Source organism: Cicer arietinum, chromosome 4 (assembly GCF_000331145.2).
Source record: "Cicer arietinum cultivar CDC Frontier isolate Library 1 chromosome 4, Cicar.CDCFrontier_v2.0, whole genome shotgun sequence".
Taxonomy (NCBI): domain Eukaryota; kingdom Viridiplantae; phylum Streptophyta; class Magnoliopsida; order Fabales; family Fabaceae; genus Cicer; species Cicer arietinum.
In genome coordinates this window covers 20,843,746-20,860,675 of record NC_021163.2, presented here as the reverse complement: position 1 = coordinate 20,860,675, position 16,930 = coordinate 20,843,746, and the positions used below count along the sequence as shown (strand labels likewise).

The 16,930-nt window shown below is 30.3% G+C and overlaps 2 protein-coding genes across 2 annotated transcripts; both read right to left on the bottom strand.

Annotated features, from left to right (window-relative positions):
• Nucleotides 1–5,847: 5,847 nt before the first annotated feature.
• Nucleotides 5,848–7,998, bottom strand: LOC101491442 (pentatricopeptide repeat-containing protein At2g22410, mitochondrial-like). Its single transcript, XM_004515851.4, has one exon. The coding sequence runs from the start codon at nucleotides 7,940–7,942 to the stop codon at nucleotides 6,008–6,010; it is 1,935 nt and encodes a 644-aa protein (XP_004515908.1). The 5' UTR covers nucleotides 7,943–7,998; the 3' UTR covers nucleotides 5,848–6,007.
• Nucleotides 7,999–11,280: 3,282 nt separating this feature from the next.
• Nucleotides 11,281–15,197, bottom strand: LOC101491130 (S-adenosylmethionine synthase 3). Its single transcript, XM_004515850.4, has 2 exons — nucleotides 15,043–15,197; nucleotides 11,281–12,819 (listed from the first exon to the last, which is right to left on the bottom strand). The coding sequence occupies exon 2, from the start codon at nucleotides 12,815–12,817 to the stop codon at nucleotides 11,645–11,647; it is 1,173 nt and encodes a 390-aa protein (XP_004515907.1). The 5' UTR covers nucleotides 12,818–12,819; nucleotides 15,043–15,197; the 3' UTR covers nucleotides 11,281–11,644.
• Between the last annotated feature and the right edge of the window lie 1,733 nt (nucleotides 15,198–16,930).

The following is a 16,930-nucleotide window of genomic DNA, read 5'->3' as shown; positions in this document are numbered from 1 at the left end:
TTGCCTATTCAACTGCCAAAATCCACAAAATCATCCCACCTTCAGAATGGGGATCAAATCTTTACACACCAAAACAATTCCCGATTGATTTCAAAACTACAGTAAACCATTGTAGGACCTTTAATTACTGGGACTATCAACAAGCCTGGTACAACGTTTTTCTCATTCAAAACCAAAAATTTAGCCATACTTGGCTATTTTTCTTTAACCTAACCATGGAACCTTCAAAAATTCCACAGTGGTTTGCTCATTGGTGGAAATTTTTCGGCTTCATTCCAGATATCTTAAAAACAGAAGTCCAAAAAAGCTTCCAATTATACAAAACCCATTACAAACCAACAGAAAGGGAACGCATTTTTCACCCCCTAATGCTATTCTCTACAAAATTCTTTCTACCATGGGTATTAGCCTGGTATTTTGACATCAATCAAAAGGAAACACAAACAATCCTCGTAAGAAGATTCAAAGTCATATGGTGGACAAAATTCTCTATTCCACCAAGCATCAAAAAACAAGTTGTGTCGACATGGATCCAGAGGCAAGGAATGAAGAAACCAGACCCAATGGCAACTAAATTCTTGGCCCAAAAGTCATTTGCACAAACTCAACTAGCAGCAGCAAAATCCGAGGAGGAGTACTTTGAAATCATGGCCCAACTTCTTAAAAGTAAGGCCCAATCATCCAAACATTCCTCAGACAGCGCTTCTGAAGACTCTATCAAAATAGAAAATGAAAATGAAGACGACTGTTTCGGCATCTTGTTACCAATAAAATGAATATGACGGCCCAATACTCTTGGCCCATATAAAAAAAAAGGTCTATCATGAAATGTATTGGGTCAAGCCCAAAATTAGACTTCGCTAAAAATAAGTTTCAGACCTAGCCCATATTAGATTCCAGACTTAAAAAAAATAAAAAAAAAATAAAAAAAAATAAAAAAAAACTTTTATTATCAGAAAAGACGATTATTTCTAAAAAGCAAAAGATTCGGGCACTTGTCTGCCATTCACAATAAAATCCAAACGTGGCACCGAAAGCAGAAGGAATCTCATCATTTCCTCCACTACACCAAAGCTGTACAAGCATGACCCTTTCCCTATATAAGCAAGGCTTGTCTTCAGTTCAAGGCAGAGTGGAAGACAGCAACATAGCTTCTGTTAGAAATCTTGAGAGTTTCTTGAGTGTCTCCTATATTTTATTTTGTATTTTTCGTTTTCAGTTTTCAAGAACTTGATTCCATTGTAAGTATTTGTTAATATGTTTTAATCATATTCCGTTTTCCCTTATCGTATTCTTCTTTAAATTCTGTAATTTAAGTATGTTCTGCACTTGCAGCTAACAGCTGATCTTGTGCATCAGAAAGTGTGTTTAGTATGAACTTTTATTTTTTCTTTGTTGTTTTCCAATTTGTCTTGCTTAAAACAAGTAATTTGCATCATGATTTCCAATTTGTTTTCATTGTAACTCTATTAACTTAAATTTAGTTCATTTGTTTATGAAACCTTAACCAAAGGTTCATGCTTTTCTCTCTTTCTCTTCTATGTTTAACATCTAGATAAGTCACTCCCTACCATGCGAACAAAAAAGTCTAATTAGGGGTATCGGTATTCAACAAGATTATCCCAACGACATGTACAACAACTACTCATTTGACGGCAATCATCATTATACCATTCAATAAAACTCAGTTCTTATGTATTTGGAACTTACTATACATCATCGTCACAAGCAATTATCGCATACATTATCCATTAAACTACAATTGATGTTTATTAACACATGTCATAATTCTTACTTAATATCTTCTCTAAATTGCCCCTAACTAACTAGTTACCTACAATTTACTAATTATCATACAGTATTATTAATCTTTATTAATTAATTAACTATTTACGTATACATATTAATGATCTAAGCTTTTGGTGATGAACTAATTGATTAATTATATAATCTAATCAATTATAATTAATTTTAACTATTATTTTAATTCTGAAAAATTCCTAATCAATTAACTATGCTCTCTAATCGATTAATTGTTAAATTAACAATTTTATCAATTTCTGATTATTCCTAGTCAATTACTTAGCCAACTAATTGCTTAAAAGTCTAACTAATCCATTATCTTATCACTTTAATCCATTAATTATTAACTTAGAGCCACTTTGTAAGATAATATCTTTAAAAATAATAACTTTAAAAAAAATTACTATTTAAGGTTTGTATCCATTTGTTACGGCTTAAAAAAAATAAAATCTAAAAATAATGGAAGAATTTTAATAAAATTCATGTTAACATTGTGTCTCTGTACTTCCAAGAAAAAAAATAATGGAAGTAATTAAATGTTACTGGAATGTTGCCACTTGCAACTGCAAAATCAACGAGCACTCGAAATCTTAATTCGACACTAACTCCAATAAACATTGGACATTCAAAGATCCTGAGTTTCTTCTGCCAACAATTCACTAATTACAGATTCAACATTAGAAAGAGGGGAACGATGAAAAATACCTCTACGAAGGCCCTCAAAATCATCACGAAGAGCCATCATAAAGCAAACCAGACGTTGCTCCTCACTTTAATCAATGTACGCTTTGACAACTTTCAACTCAGTTGATTCCATAAGAGTCAATTGATCGCACAAATTAGCCATTACTGAATAGAATTTCTAAATGGTCATTGATATGATCCTATTTGTCATGATTCACTTTAAGAATCATTCTAGGTTGGAAACTTACATATTTGGGTCAAAATCGCGTATTGTTGGAGAACATGATAAACAGAGCTACGAAGCTCCTAATCGAACGATTCCAAAACGAGGTGAAAAAAGACGTTCTAAAACGCAAGTTAGACTGTTGAATCATTGAAAAAAGTATGTAGAACTCGATATATGATTGCAGGTTACTGAACATGAAAATTGATAGAATTTGAGTATTAGGGTTTGATGTAAAGGAAACTCAAAATTATTATTCAACAAACGAACCAAGAACAAAATGACGCCACAATCTAGGGATTGATAAGCCAAAAAAACGCCACAAGGATTAACAACCTTGATAAGTTCAGAGTGAATTCTTTCAAGAACTTAGAGAGCAAAGTCTCACAAAAATAATATTCAAAATTTGTCCTAAAAAATATTAAGGGTTTGCCTTTTATAGTGGCAACTCCTAACAAGTTCTCTAAATTTGGCCCAACTAAATTTTTTACAGTTAGACCCAAATTTTCTTACTAATTCAGTCTATTACTTTAATTAAAACTAATATTAAAATTTGATAACACATAGATGCAACCTTCATTCCTTAACTTCTTCAATTTGGATTAAGCAATTGACTATCTTAGGCTTCAATTCTTCATGAGTTGTACTTGCTTCAAATAAAGTGGTTATCAAGTTATTTAGAACCTCATTCGCCTTGTTTGACATTGCTCTTGTCATTGGAGTTCCAAGACCTTGAATATCCTCTAGGCTTCCTTCCTAGTTATGCATTATATGTCCTCATCAGTCATATTATTCTACTTAAGGGCCCAAATATCACTTTCCAACTAATAACGTTTTACAAAGTTAGACTGAACATACAAACATTTCAAATGATCCAAAATCTCTTTAGCAATATCATAATTTACTAGTTATGTACCTATATACAACTCAATAGAATTACTAATCCAAGTAATGATTTTTGAATTACTAAATTCCATGTTTTCAAATCTTTTGCATATTTAGCTTTATCCCTTTTATCTGTTGGCTTAATAGAAGTTCGATCAACATAACTCCACATATCTTTTTCAATCAATTTTTTCATCACATAACTCTAATAAAAGTAATTTTGTCCATTGAGGTGGACACTAACAGCTTGGAGAGAATCATCTTTAGTGTCAGCCATAACAAAAAATGATAGGAAACTACAACGAACACAATCACTGAGACAAAATAACCAAACAAAATCGTGTAGAGTCAACTAAGAACCAAACAAAATCATGCGGAAAACAGAAGAGCAGAACCACAGCGAAAATAGAATAGCAGAATCACGCTGAGAGCAGAGAGGTAGAATCAGATTGGAAACAGAGGGAATAAATCTGTACCAACTAAGATGTGGACACTACGATGAGTATAGAAGAAACATTTTTCTAATAGTTATCTTGTAACCAACCACCAATGAATGAAGACAACCTATATTTTGTTGGCTTGTACTACTAAACCATATGAATTCAGATTTTTCTAATAATAACCTTGTAACCAACCACCAGAAGACAACCTATATTTTATTAGATTGTACTACTAAATCCTATTAATTCAGCCTGTAGCAATATTTACCCCGAACTCTGTAGACCACTTTACAATAGATCCTAAAATCAATCAAAACTATTTAATACCATGTTAACAATGATAAATAAACATAAACATAGAATGAAGGAAGAGGAAGAGAAGAAGAAGAAGAAGAAGAAGAGAAAGAACCCACTAGGATTTCATAAACAAAATGAATAAAAATTTAGAGTGATAGAGTTACAATAAATATATATACAATAGAATTGAAAAATTTAAAATACTCTTATTACTAATATATAATAATATTATCTAATAATAATAATAAAATACTATATTAATTTTTCTACTACTTATTTTTTAGAATATATGAAAATTGGTTTCATTAGACTTTAAAATATATAAAAATATCAATTTAGTCTCTAAAATTTTCGCAGTATATATGGACTGACCGAATGGCTTTTGTGATTTGAAGGGATATTCCTTTTATATATTTTAGGACCTATACCGGAGAAACATAACTTTTTTAGAGATTAAATTGAAATTTATTCTAATTTATAATTAAGATTTTGAATATATTTTTATATAATTTAATACACAATTTATTTGTATAAAATGAAATTCAAAATTCAGACATATTGATTTGAATTCAATTGTCGTCTTTACATTAATACATTAATTAATTCGTGTTGATTTAACAAATTTAATTTTAAATGAAATATATTGATTTTCTTATTATTTTTATAACATACATCAATCACTCACTCATTTTCTGAACTCCTAGGATGAGAAAAATTAAGAATTTTAAATCATATATACATTATTATGTGTGGAGTTTATTTTCTGTCCAGTTATTAAGAATGCTTGTTTTTTTTTTATGACAAAAGAATGCTATTGATATCCTTGATCATTAGATTAATGGGGCAATATAGTACTAGTAGTCTTTGTTTATAGATTCAAGCAAATTAATCATGGCAGATTCCTATGAACATGCTGACTGATGTATCAGAATTACTGACACTTTTAATTACTCAAATTAAATGACATTGCAGTTGGTTTCTTTCCAAAACTAGTTACTGCAAAAAGAAATGAATGTCAAACCAAAGCAAGAAGACTCATTCTCTATAACTTTATTCAACAACCAATTCAGCAGTGACCACAATAGTATTGAAGTCTCTCAAATAATTAGTGATGATAACTCTAAAACATGGTCCATCTAGTAACTCATGAGATCATCAACAATTGATCATTAAAAAATCTATAATAAAATAGTAACAACATTATAAAATAATATTCGTACTCTATGTTTAATATTCATATTCAAAAATATTATCATTCTTTATGTAGATTGGGTCTTCTACGATTGATTTTACTTTGTAATGGAAGAATTTTAATAAAATTCATGTTAACAATGTGTCCCTGTACTTCGAAGAAAAAAATAATGGAAGTAATTAAATGTTACTGTACTGGTATGTTGCCACTTGCAACTGCAAAATCAACGAGCACTCGAAATCTTAATCCGTCACTAACTCCAATAAACATTGGACATTCAAAGATCCTGAGTTTTTCAGAAAAATCAGCAATGTCTTTGATATTGGATTAAGGGACAAAGAGCAAGATCAGAGCTCATCCTTTGTCATGCGTTGATCAAAATTTAATTTTATTCAACAAGCAAACAATAGACCAATTTCTTCATATCAAGAAGTTCCCAACCAAAAAATTTCTCCAATTAATCCATATATGAAACACCATTTTTTATGCACTAACATTGCCAATATATTTCAGTCCTATATTTATGTCCCTAAGCATTAGCTCAGTGGTTTTGGCTTCTGGGTGAGACATATTACCTGCCACAAACTTATGAAGAGTTCCATTCATTTCCACATAGCTCCAACCAGCTGGCTTCTGTATACCAACATTGTCTATTGCTTTTCTCAAGATATGAGCTTCATCGTGTTGATCCATATCAGCTAGCATGTTTGACAGCATCACATAACGCGCGCCGTGATCATGTTCCATCTCAAGAAGCTCATGGCTTGCAACTCTAGCCAATGCAATATCTCCATGTACTTTACAAGCACTTAAAAGTGCTCTCCAAATGACAGCATTGGCCGTAAACGGCATCTTTAGAATTAAACGATGCGCTTCGTCTAGACGACCAGCCCTTCCGAGAAGGTCTACCATACAACCATAATGCTCCATTTCAGGTTTAACACGATAGACAGTTGACATTGATTCAAACAGCTTCTTGCCAACATCAACCAAACCACAATGTCCACAAGCACTTAAAATTGCTACAAATGTGACTTTATCTGGTTTTAATCCTAATAACTTCATTTCTTCAAATAAAGTTATAGCATATTCACCAAGACCATGATGAGCAAGACCAGAGATAAGGGAATTATACAGAAAAGTTGTTTTCACATCATCACTTGTTTTACAGAACACATCCAAAGCAGCATCAACGCTTCCACATTTAGCATACATATCAACAACAGCACATGTGAATCCTCCATTTGGACCACAGGTCCAATTCTCACCAGCATATTGCTGGTGAATCCTTCTTCCCAACTCAAGGGCGCCTAGCCGCGCACACGCGGAAAGAGCATTAACCACAGCAACCTCGTCCGGTTTCATCCCCAAACCTTCCAATTGCACAAACAGTTCCAATGCTTCTTGGAAACAACCAGCATGAGAGTAACCACTAATCATAGCAGTCCAAGAAACCACATCTCTTTCACCCATTTGATCAAACAATCTTCTAGCAACCTCAACTTCTCCACGTAAAGCATACGCGCTCACCAAAGAAGTCCAAGCAGCAACAACACTCTTCCCAATTCTCACTCCACTCGCAACCCTTTCAGCCATCACCAAGCATCCACATTTTGCATACATATTAACAAGTGCATTCACCAGCAAAACATTGTCACCAAAACAACCCAATTCCCTATAAACCAACCCATGAACTTGCCTCCCAATCCTTAAATCCTCCAACAACGAACAAGCCGACAACAACGCAACAAAAGTGTACTCATCAGGCTGAATACAAAACCCTCTCATCTCCCCAAAAACACGGAAACAACAACTTACAAAACCCGCACGCACAAACCCATTAATCATCGTATTAAAGGAAACACAATCTCTAACCGGACTTTCTTCAAACAGCTTGTACGCATCATGGGCATCCCCAAAAACACAATAATACTTCAAAAGAGCGTTGTTAACAAAAACATCGGACTCAACCCCATTTTTGGCAACATGGCAATGAACTTGAAGACCAAGTTTCGGACCACTTATGGACGAATTAGCACACGATTTAAGAAGGAAAGGGAATGTAAATGTATCAGGTGATGAAGAAGAAGATAACATAGACTTAAAGAGAGAAAAAGGGTGTTGAGGTGGAGATTGAATTGTGAGAGAGTAAGCTTTGATGATAGCATTCCATAGGAACACATCAGGGTTTGTGATTTGAGAGAAGAGAATGTGAGAATGACGCAATGTTTGTGAAGAAGATGCATAAAAAGAGAAGAGTTTGGTGAAGAGGAAGATATTTTGGTGGTGACCACTTACTACTATGTGGGCATGGATTTGAAAGGCTTGTTGAACGGTTTTGCATGATGATAACAATGTTTTTAACCATTCATTGTTTCTAATTCCTAATAATAGTGCGTGTGCATGCTTCGTCGCCATTGTAGTGTAACTAGTTCATTGTTTGCTTCGTCGCCAATGTTTTTTTTTTGTTTGCTTTGCTATTGAGTATCAATTTTAAGTGTCCATATTCATATCCGTAATTTATAATTTAATTAAAAAAAATCAATAAATAAATAATATTATTGTGATTAAATTTAAAAATTATTCAAATATCTTAAATTCAATCATAAAATATTATAAACCAAAATATTTTCTAACTCAAAACATTTCAAATGAACATTCGTTACAATACATATTTAAATATCCATAATAATATTTTGTGAATATGACAATATTATCTATTAGTTATAAAATCACAATTATTTACCTATTTATCATAATCAGATTCTTAAAAAAATTCCAAACGTTTATGTTTCAATTATAAATATTGTAATAGTTCAATGATATTAATAGATGTTAAAACATAAAAAAAAAAAATTAATTAAACTAAACACTAATATAATAAATAATTAAATAAATAAATAATATATTTATATAAGTGCAGATGCAGGGCGGGGTGGGTACTATAGTACCCGTACTCGCACCTATACCCGCTTAATTTTGCGGGTAATTACCCGTCCCCATGCCCATACCCATTATGCGGATTTTTACCCTACTCATTGTGGGTTTTTTTTGCAGGTACCCACTGGGTATTGGTCTAATTGTCATCCCTAAGATCAATGGTTCATTGTAGTAATTAATGTCATTCCATATGGTACCAAAAATAAACCAAACACAAATCTAGAATAACACTAAGGATTTTTTATTGGGTAAATATCGGCAGTAGTTCTTTAATTTTCGGTTAGTTTTTTATTTTTTATTTTATTGAATTTAATCATTTATTTTAATTTTAAGTGATCATTTTATCTTTTAAAATGTTATAAAAATTTAAAATTTTATTAAAATTTTCAAACAAAATCCATAAAACTAATTATATTCTTCAATATAATACAAATTTCATCAAATTCGTAACTCAAATATTCAAATAAATTCATATTTTCATTCTTTATTTGATGTTGTTAGAGATGAAAATATGAGTTCATTTAAATATTTAGTTATGAATTTGATGAAATTTGCATTATATTGAGGATCATAATTAATTTTATGCGTTTTGTTTGAAATTTTTGATGAATTTTTGTAAAAAAGAAAATAACATTGTTGATATTTTAAAATATAAAAGATTAAATTGTCACTTAAAATTAAAATAAATGACAAAATCAGGAAAAAAAAAAATAAAAGACTAAAACATTAAAAGTTAAGGGACTACAGGTGTTATTTAGCATATCCCATTTTTTAAATTTTGTACCATATTGTCTCATATATATTGTCCTACATTAAAAAAGAAATATCAAATTAGAATGTCGTATTCTGGTCTGCGATAACGTGAATAATGTTTTTTTCTTAAATCTAGAGGTTGGATATCTTGTACGACTATGCAGTGAGGTAAAATCTTTTTTCTTTCATTTTAACAATTGAGTTATTGATTATTTAGTAAATTAAAAATAATTAAAATATTTAAAAAATTAAATTACTATTAATAAAATAAAATTCGTTAAATTGAAAGAGAAAAAAAATCAAACGGTCGACTAGGTGTGCCAAAATAAATAATATCCCTAATATTTTGTCATAAAATAGCAACACAATTGTATTTTCTTTACAACTTCCTCCTATTTTTAGTCTGATCTAATAAACACAAAAAAATCTAAATAATAATAAAATATTGTTAATGTAATTAAAAAAATAATAATACAAATATTTATAAAAAATACTAAATTTTAATAATAAAATCAAACAAAATATTAAAGTTAAATATGTTGAATAGATGTGCGAACATAAATAACGTATTATATTATTTTAACAACCCACTGTTAGAAGTTGTACCGGAGGTCATCTGGATGGATATTGTTCATTTAATTTTGATGTATTTTTTTTTTTAATTTGATGTTTAGTTTTTTGTTCTATTTAGTGTATTTTCTTTCATTTTATTAATATAATTTATTATTTTTAAGTATAATTATCTTTATTATTATTTTTATCTATTAGATTTAGACAGAAAATATGAGGAAATTGTTAACAAAATAGAATTAGAGCACAATAAAAATAGGAGGAAGTTGGGAGAAAATACACTTGTGACTCAAATGTTTTTATTTATTTAAATTTTTGTGTTTTTATTAGCGCGGATTAAAAATAGGAGAAAGTTATTAAAAAAATACAAGTGTGTTACTATCTTATCGGTCAAATTTAGAACCCGTTATTTATTTTAACACATTTAGTCAACCAATTGATGTATATTTTTTTAATTTAATGTATTTTATTTTATTAATAATATTATAATTTTTTTAAATATTTTAATTATTTTTAATTTACTAAATAAATAATAAGTCAATTGTTAAAATAAAATAAAAAAAATTACTTCGCTACAAGGTTTAACAATTAGTCGCAGGCTCATGCGATGTCCATTTTAACCTCTTACTGGATTTTAAAAATAAATAGTCACAAGCTAATGCGATGTCTAACGAGTTTGAAAAGTTGGTATTTTTTTTCAAGGATAATATGGTACAAAATTTAAAAAAAATGAGATATTATAATAAAAAATCCTAACACTGCATGATTTTCCTAGTATGTTTTTTTTTAAACTCAAATTTAATTTTTTTTTTCTGTAAACAAATTTTAATTTCACTTAAAGATAATTAAATATGAAAATTAATATAACTTTGTTCATGAATATCATATATTCAACAAAACAAAACTCTAAGGTACTAGAGCTATCACATTTTTTTGCATCGGTGTGTTTAAATACTAATGACATAATATAACAATATCATAAGAAATCGAACCACCATTTGATATAGTTTGTTTTAACTTTTTATAAATCATAATTTGATTTGATAGTTGTAAGAAACGAGAAAAATAATTAATTAATTATGTTATAAATGATATGGAGTATGAAAAACAATTTCAAATATTGGTACAAATTCTTTTTTAATGCCAAATGTTGGTGTTTTAATACTAGTGTTATGTTGTAAGTGGATATAAACTTCAACCTCTAATCTATTTGTTATCTCTCCTTTCATTGTTAAGGGAAGGGAGTTTGGACATCTTTGGGAAAGAAGGAAAAATACCACACGAGCTTGCTGAAGAGTAATCTTGTTTCATCTGAGTCAAAAGTTATATTTGAAGCATTTCTCTATATGTAACATTTTTATAAATGTCAATCATCCAAAATTTGTGATTGCCTATTTAATAACTATTTTTTGCAGTTTTCCATCAGAAACTACAGCCAGCAGAAGCATGAAACAATTTCTACGGTATTTGCTATATGGTAAACAATATTAATATAGTAAAATTGAATAAAATAATAATATAAATGATATTCTAAGTTTACACCAACCACACAAGTTGGTTGCCAGAAAATAATAACAGAATGATGAAAACAAAAAACCAGTAACAGTACAGAAATTTATATAAGTAAAATCAAAATCAAAGAGGTAACTAATGCTGGATGCTCCTATTGTGCGAACGCCTCCATAGTCCACACCTAGGAGAGCACATATATGCTCTCACTTCTCATCCAAGCTGAAGAAAATTATCATAACTTTTATAAGATATGTATTCTATGAAACCCCTCTAATTATTTATTTTAAACCCAAAATCAGAGAGGTGAACACCATGATAACAACCTCTGAAAATACCATAACTCAATCAAGCCTTGGGCTTGAGTATCTTCACAGTCTCCCATGTAAAATCGGGATCATCTCGTCCAAAATGCCCATAAGCAGCAGTCTTCTGGTACCTGAAATTGCCACCTCTTGTGAGGTCAAGATTGATAGCAATCATTCCAGGCCTGAAGTCAAAACTCTCCTTAATCAAAACCAAAATATCCTTATCAGGAATCTTTCCAGTTTTGTAGGTGTCAACAAACACAGAAAGTGGCTCTGGAACTCCAATTGCATAAGAAACCTGCACGATACAACGACGGGCAAGACCAGAAGCAACCACACTTTTTGCTGCTTGCCTAACAATGTATGCACCACTCCTATCCACCTTGGTGGGATCCTTTCCTGAGAAAGCACCTCCACCATGAGCACCCCAACCACCATAGGTATCAATAATGATCTTCCTGCCGGTGAGTCCTGCATCTCCATGAGGTCCACCAATCACAAACCTACCTGAAGGGTTAAGGTGAAAGATGGTGTTGTCGTCGAGGTATTCAGCTGGGACAACAGGCTTTATTACATGCTCTTTCAAATCTTTAGCAATCTGGTCATTGGTGACAGTTTCGTCGTGTTGAGTTGAGATGAGGATTGTGTGCACACGAATAGGGACCATGGCTCCATTATCATTCTTGTATTCAACAGTCACTTGGGTTTTACCATCAGGCCTAACCCATGGACATGTATTGTTCTTTCTAACTTCAGTGAGCTTGGCACCAATTTTAGTAGCAAGCACATGTGTGAGTGGCATTAGCTCAGGTGTTTCATCAGTGGCATAGCCAAACATGTGACCTTGATCACCAGCTCCAATATCCTCAGGTTTTTTGGACAAGTGACCATGAACTCCTTGAGCAATATCGGGGCTCTGCTGTTCAATGTTGACAAGAACATTGCATTTGTCAGCATCAAGACCAACATCATCAGAAACAAAGCCAATACCCCTGCAAGTGTCACGAACTATTTTCTCATAGTTCACTTTTGCCTTGGTTGTGATTTCACCAAAGACCATAACCATGTTGGTTTTTGTACAGGTCTCGCAGGCAACCTTGCTCTCTGGATCTTGCTCCAAGCATGCATCAAGGATGGCATCTGAGACCTGGTCACAGATCTTGTCAGGGTGACCTTCGTTTACAGATTCTGAGGTGAAGAGGAAGGTATCCATATCTGTTGTCCAAAAAAACAAAACAAAAAACCAAACGTATATGTATAGAAGTTAATTGATGACTTGAATAAAAGAAATTAACTGGAGATTTAATTTAAAAGCTAGTAATATCTACCGCATGCATATCCATGAAATGAAAAATGGTTGTAATTTCTATGGTCTACATATTCATGAAATGAATGTAAATGTAGTAATTTAATATCTATCGCATGCATACACATTAAATGAATAAAGTTACCATAATGGCTTGCATTACTACTGAGATAAGGGAAAAATTCACACTTGAAAACTTATTCTGCTATCAGATACCTCATCCCCCTACCCCCGCCCAAAAGAAAGTTTTCAACGTCAAGTGTTAAGTACTCCTTCACTTGCATAAAAAATTATATATTGAACCAATTCTATCGAAATAAACAAAATATTTTTGACAATTAATATTCTTTCACTACCATAAAACTAAATATAATTTTTTGTGAGCAAGCGGCAAACACCACCAATAAATTCACATAAGTAAAATGGAGATTCTGGATTTGACTTTAGATATTCACAAGAAATGTTTAATCTAGTAATATTCACAACATCAATTGAAGATAGCCTATTCATCGTAAATTTCCTTTTATTAGATTTTCAAAATGTCTTCTTTCAGGTCGTTCTTGTCATTAGTCTCAGCTTATTTAGCGATACCATGACTAATAATGATACAAGTCATGTCTGTCATGTCTGTCATGTAGGATTAATAATAATGTCATGTGACATTATTATTATTTCAGAAATGTTAAATGTTTTGATACTCGTTCATAAGAAACCAACGAATGCATTGCTTTAAATTTGTGATTATTATTTTATCCTTTACGTAATTTATGTTTTACCATATGTTTGGTTAGTTTTATTAGTGTCGTCAAATTTCGTGCACACCAATTTCGCTGTATAGCAACGCTGTTATTATTTTATAGATATTCCATACAGAGACTATATGTTTAAATTGGTAGTATAGTATTGGCTTGTTCGTTCCAACACTTATTTGAGACATAAAATTAATTTTAAAGCGCATACTTTTATGGAAAAAAATAGACGTTTTTAAAATAGTAGTATTATAATTTTAATATAATTTTATCTATATTACTTTTTAAAATGTTGTACTTAAATATTCATAAAAATCAATTATTTTGGGAGCTTCTTTTTTGTCAACAATAAATTTTTTGAAAGATTTAAAGCATTAACTTTACTAGTTTGACCCTTTGACCGGCTCTCAGTATAGAATATAAAATGAGGTGAAAAGAAATAGAATTGAAAAACATTCTTTTCAAAAATTCAACTAGTATATTTCATTAATTCCACTCGATTCTATTCTATACCACAACCTAAACTTATACTAAAAAAGATCATTTTACAAATAATATGCATCAATAAGGGAAAAACACTTGTACATGACTAAATGCTTAATGAATCACATAGACATCAGATACAACATTTACATAGACATGTACCTCAACATCAATAATAATTTATAAGAGATTTCATAAACAATAATTATATCTTGAAAAAATTAAATGCACAATTTCTAATACAATTATTTTAAAAGCACATTATAAAATATCTTAAAACCACATGTTAACATTTTTCTTATAGAAAATGTAGTAATTGAAAGTGTTGCATAGAATGATTATACTTTTGAGACTAATTAAAATGTTTTTAAATCAATTTTATTATTATTATTTTTTGAAAGATTGTTGTTATTATAAAATTATATTATATTAAATTATTACCATATATATATAATGTATAAAAAAAATCATTAATTTTATAAGATGAGACAAGTGATGAAAATACTTAAAATAAACTCGCGAAATAAATGAAAATGCGATATTACATTTTGCATATGAATCTGTAAAAATAGTATAACAATCGAAAAACCATATGGCGAGTTTATTGTTTCTCTAATATTCGCAGAAGCAGAGATCAAACAAGCAAATCAAGGTCAAGCTATAACGAGATCCATATGAGAATATAACGAAGAACGTGTCCAAATTCACAAGCGAAATTGTTTTACATTGGCAGAATAAATCAAAAGAAAGTACAAATGAAACAAGTAAAAAAAAAGAAAAACAATCGATTATTAATGTAGAACGAAGCTAGTAGTATATTAGATCTAACCGCAATGGTGAAAGGAGAATAGGAATGATAAAAAGGAAGATGAAGAAATGAGGTGCGAGAGAGAAAAGTACCTTTGATTGTGTGTTGAAGAATGAATAGAATGTGGAATTGAAGAGGAAGAAATGAGATCGAAAGTATTGTTGTGGAAATATATTGGATTGGAAGTGAAAGAGAGAGAGAACGAGAGAAAGAAACGCAAACGGACGACTCGTTCTATCTATCTCCAATTATATCGCGACTTTATTTTAAGTATTTTCTTTTCTTTACCACTCACCGTTTTAGCTATTTTTTACTTTTTTTCAATAACTTCACCAAAGCCAACGAAAACATGTGCTTGTTATTGGAAATTACTTATTTGTCCATATAATATTTTACACAGCTTAATTAAGTTTTCTTAGTAAACACCCCAAAACAAAGTAGAGGATGAAAACGACCACAATAATTAAAAAAAAAATGTATATTTAAACACTACCTTCTAAATATATAAACCAAAGGACGATAGATTTAGATTTATATCTATCCTAATATCATTATCACAATTTTTTTTACCAAAACAAAAATGAATTAACAAAATTCTAAATTATTAACGATGTTATACAAAATCGTATAAGAATGTATTCCACTTTAACTTTATATCTATAAATTAATATTATTAATAAGAGGAATATATTTGAAAAAATAATAATTAATACATATAATAACTTAAAAGAAATTATATTTAGACATAATTTTTTTCCAAACACAATGATTTGGGACTAAAAAAATTATATTTCTATTTCACTATCACAAGAACTTTATAATTTAAAAATTAAAATATTTTGATAGTTTGCATTCGCTCACTTAACGTCCTAGATCTGCCACAATATGTAGAGTGATATTTCTTGTGACTCCACATAGATGGTTCAATTTTTTATTTAAAAAAACATCAAATTTGTCTTTATATTTAGACCATTAATTTGTTCTTGATTGGATGACCGATATCGTGTGAGTGTAGACAGTTACACTGCACCTAATTCAATTTTTTGTAACCTACTAACATCTAAATGGATACTCTTATTCTTGTCTTCCGCTTTTCTATTACGTTAACATATGTTAATCATAAACAACAATTAATCTTTGTGTAGTTTTTATTTTGATTTTAAATAAAATGAGTGATTAATTAAAACAATGACCATTTGATCGTGGAAAACGAGTTAATTACAAAAACAAATGATAGAAGTGGGTGAGTATGTAGTTGAAATATGAATAGCAAAGGATAGTATTGTAAGAAAAATAGGCTACGTCAAATTTATATATTGCGTTTATTATGAATAGTTGATATATTTGTATTTGGTTAAATTATATACTTAGTCGTTTAATTTGCTTTTTTAAGCTACTTTATAATACCCAAAAAAATTAAATTAAGATTTACAAAGAAATTAAGTTTCTCTTGTTCTTCTCCAATTTGGAGTTCTATTTCTCCGTCTTCTTTTTAACAGTTTAAAAATTCCTTGTTTTAAAAAAAAAATTGTTTAAGAATTATTATTTAACGTCTTGTCTTAAGATCAGTCTCGTATTTATTTTGATCTATCCTTAATGAATTTGCAATTCATTGGAATTGATTAGGTCAAAGGACAGATTAAGGTCTAAAATTTGACCCGATTAAATATTAAGATTGAATAAAGACACACCAAACTCAACTTAACTTTTGTATATCCTTAGTATGGAGAACCTATTAACTTGTCTCCTAATAAAATTTACTTTAAAGTTGTGTCCAATATTAAGAATAGATCTACCTTTATCTAAGAGATCTCCAAATTCATTAGCATATTCACTACAGCCATGAACTTTTCTAACCTCTACTTTCACCATCCTTTCCGACGCAACAAATAAACCAAAATCGAAACAATCAGCTTCATGCGGAAATGGACTTCCACTATGCTTGAATGTTTTCATACTGATAAGAGTACCAAAGTGATT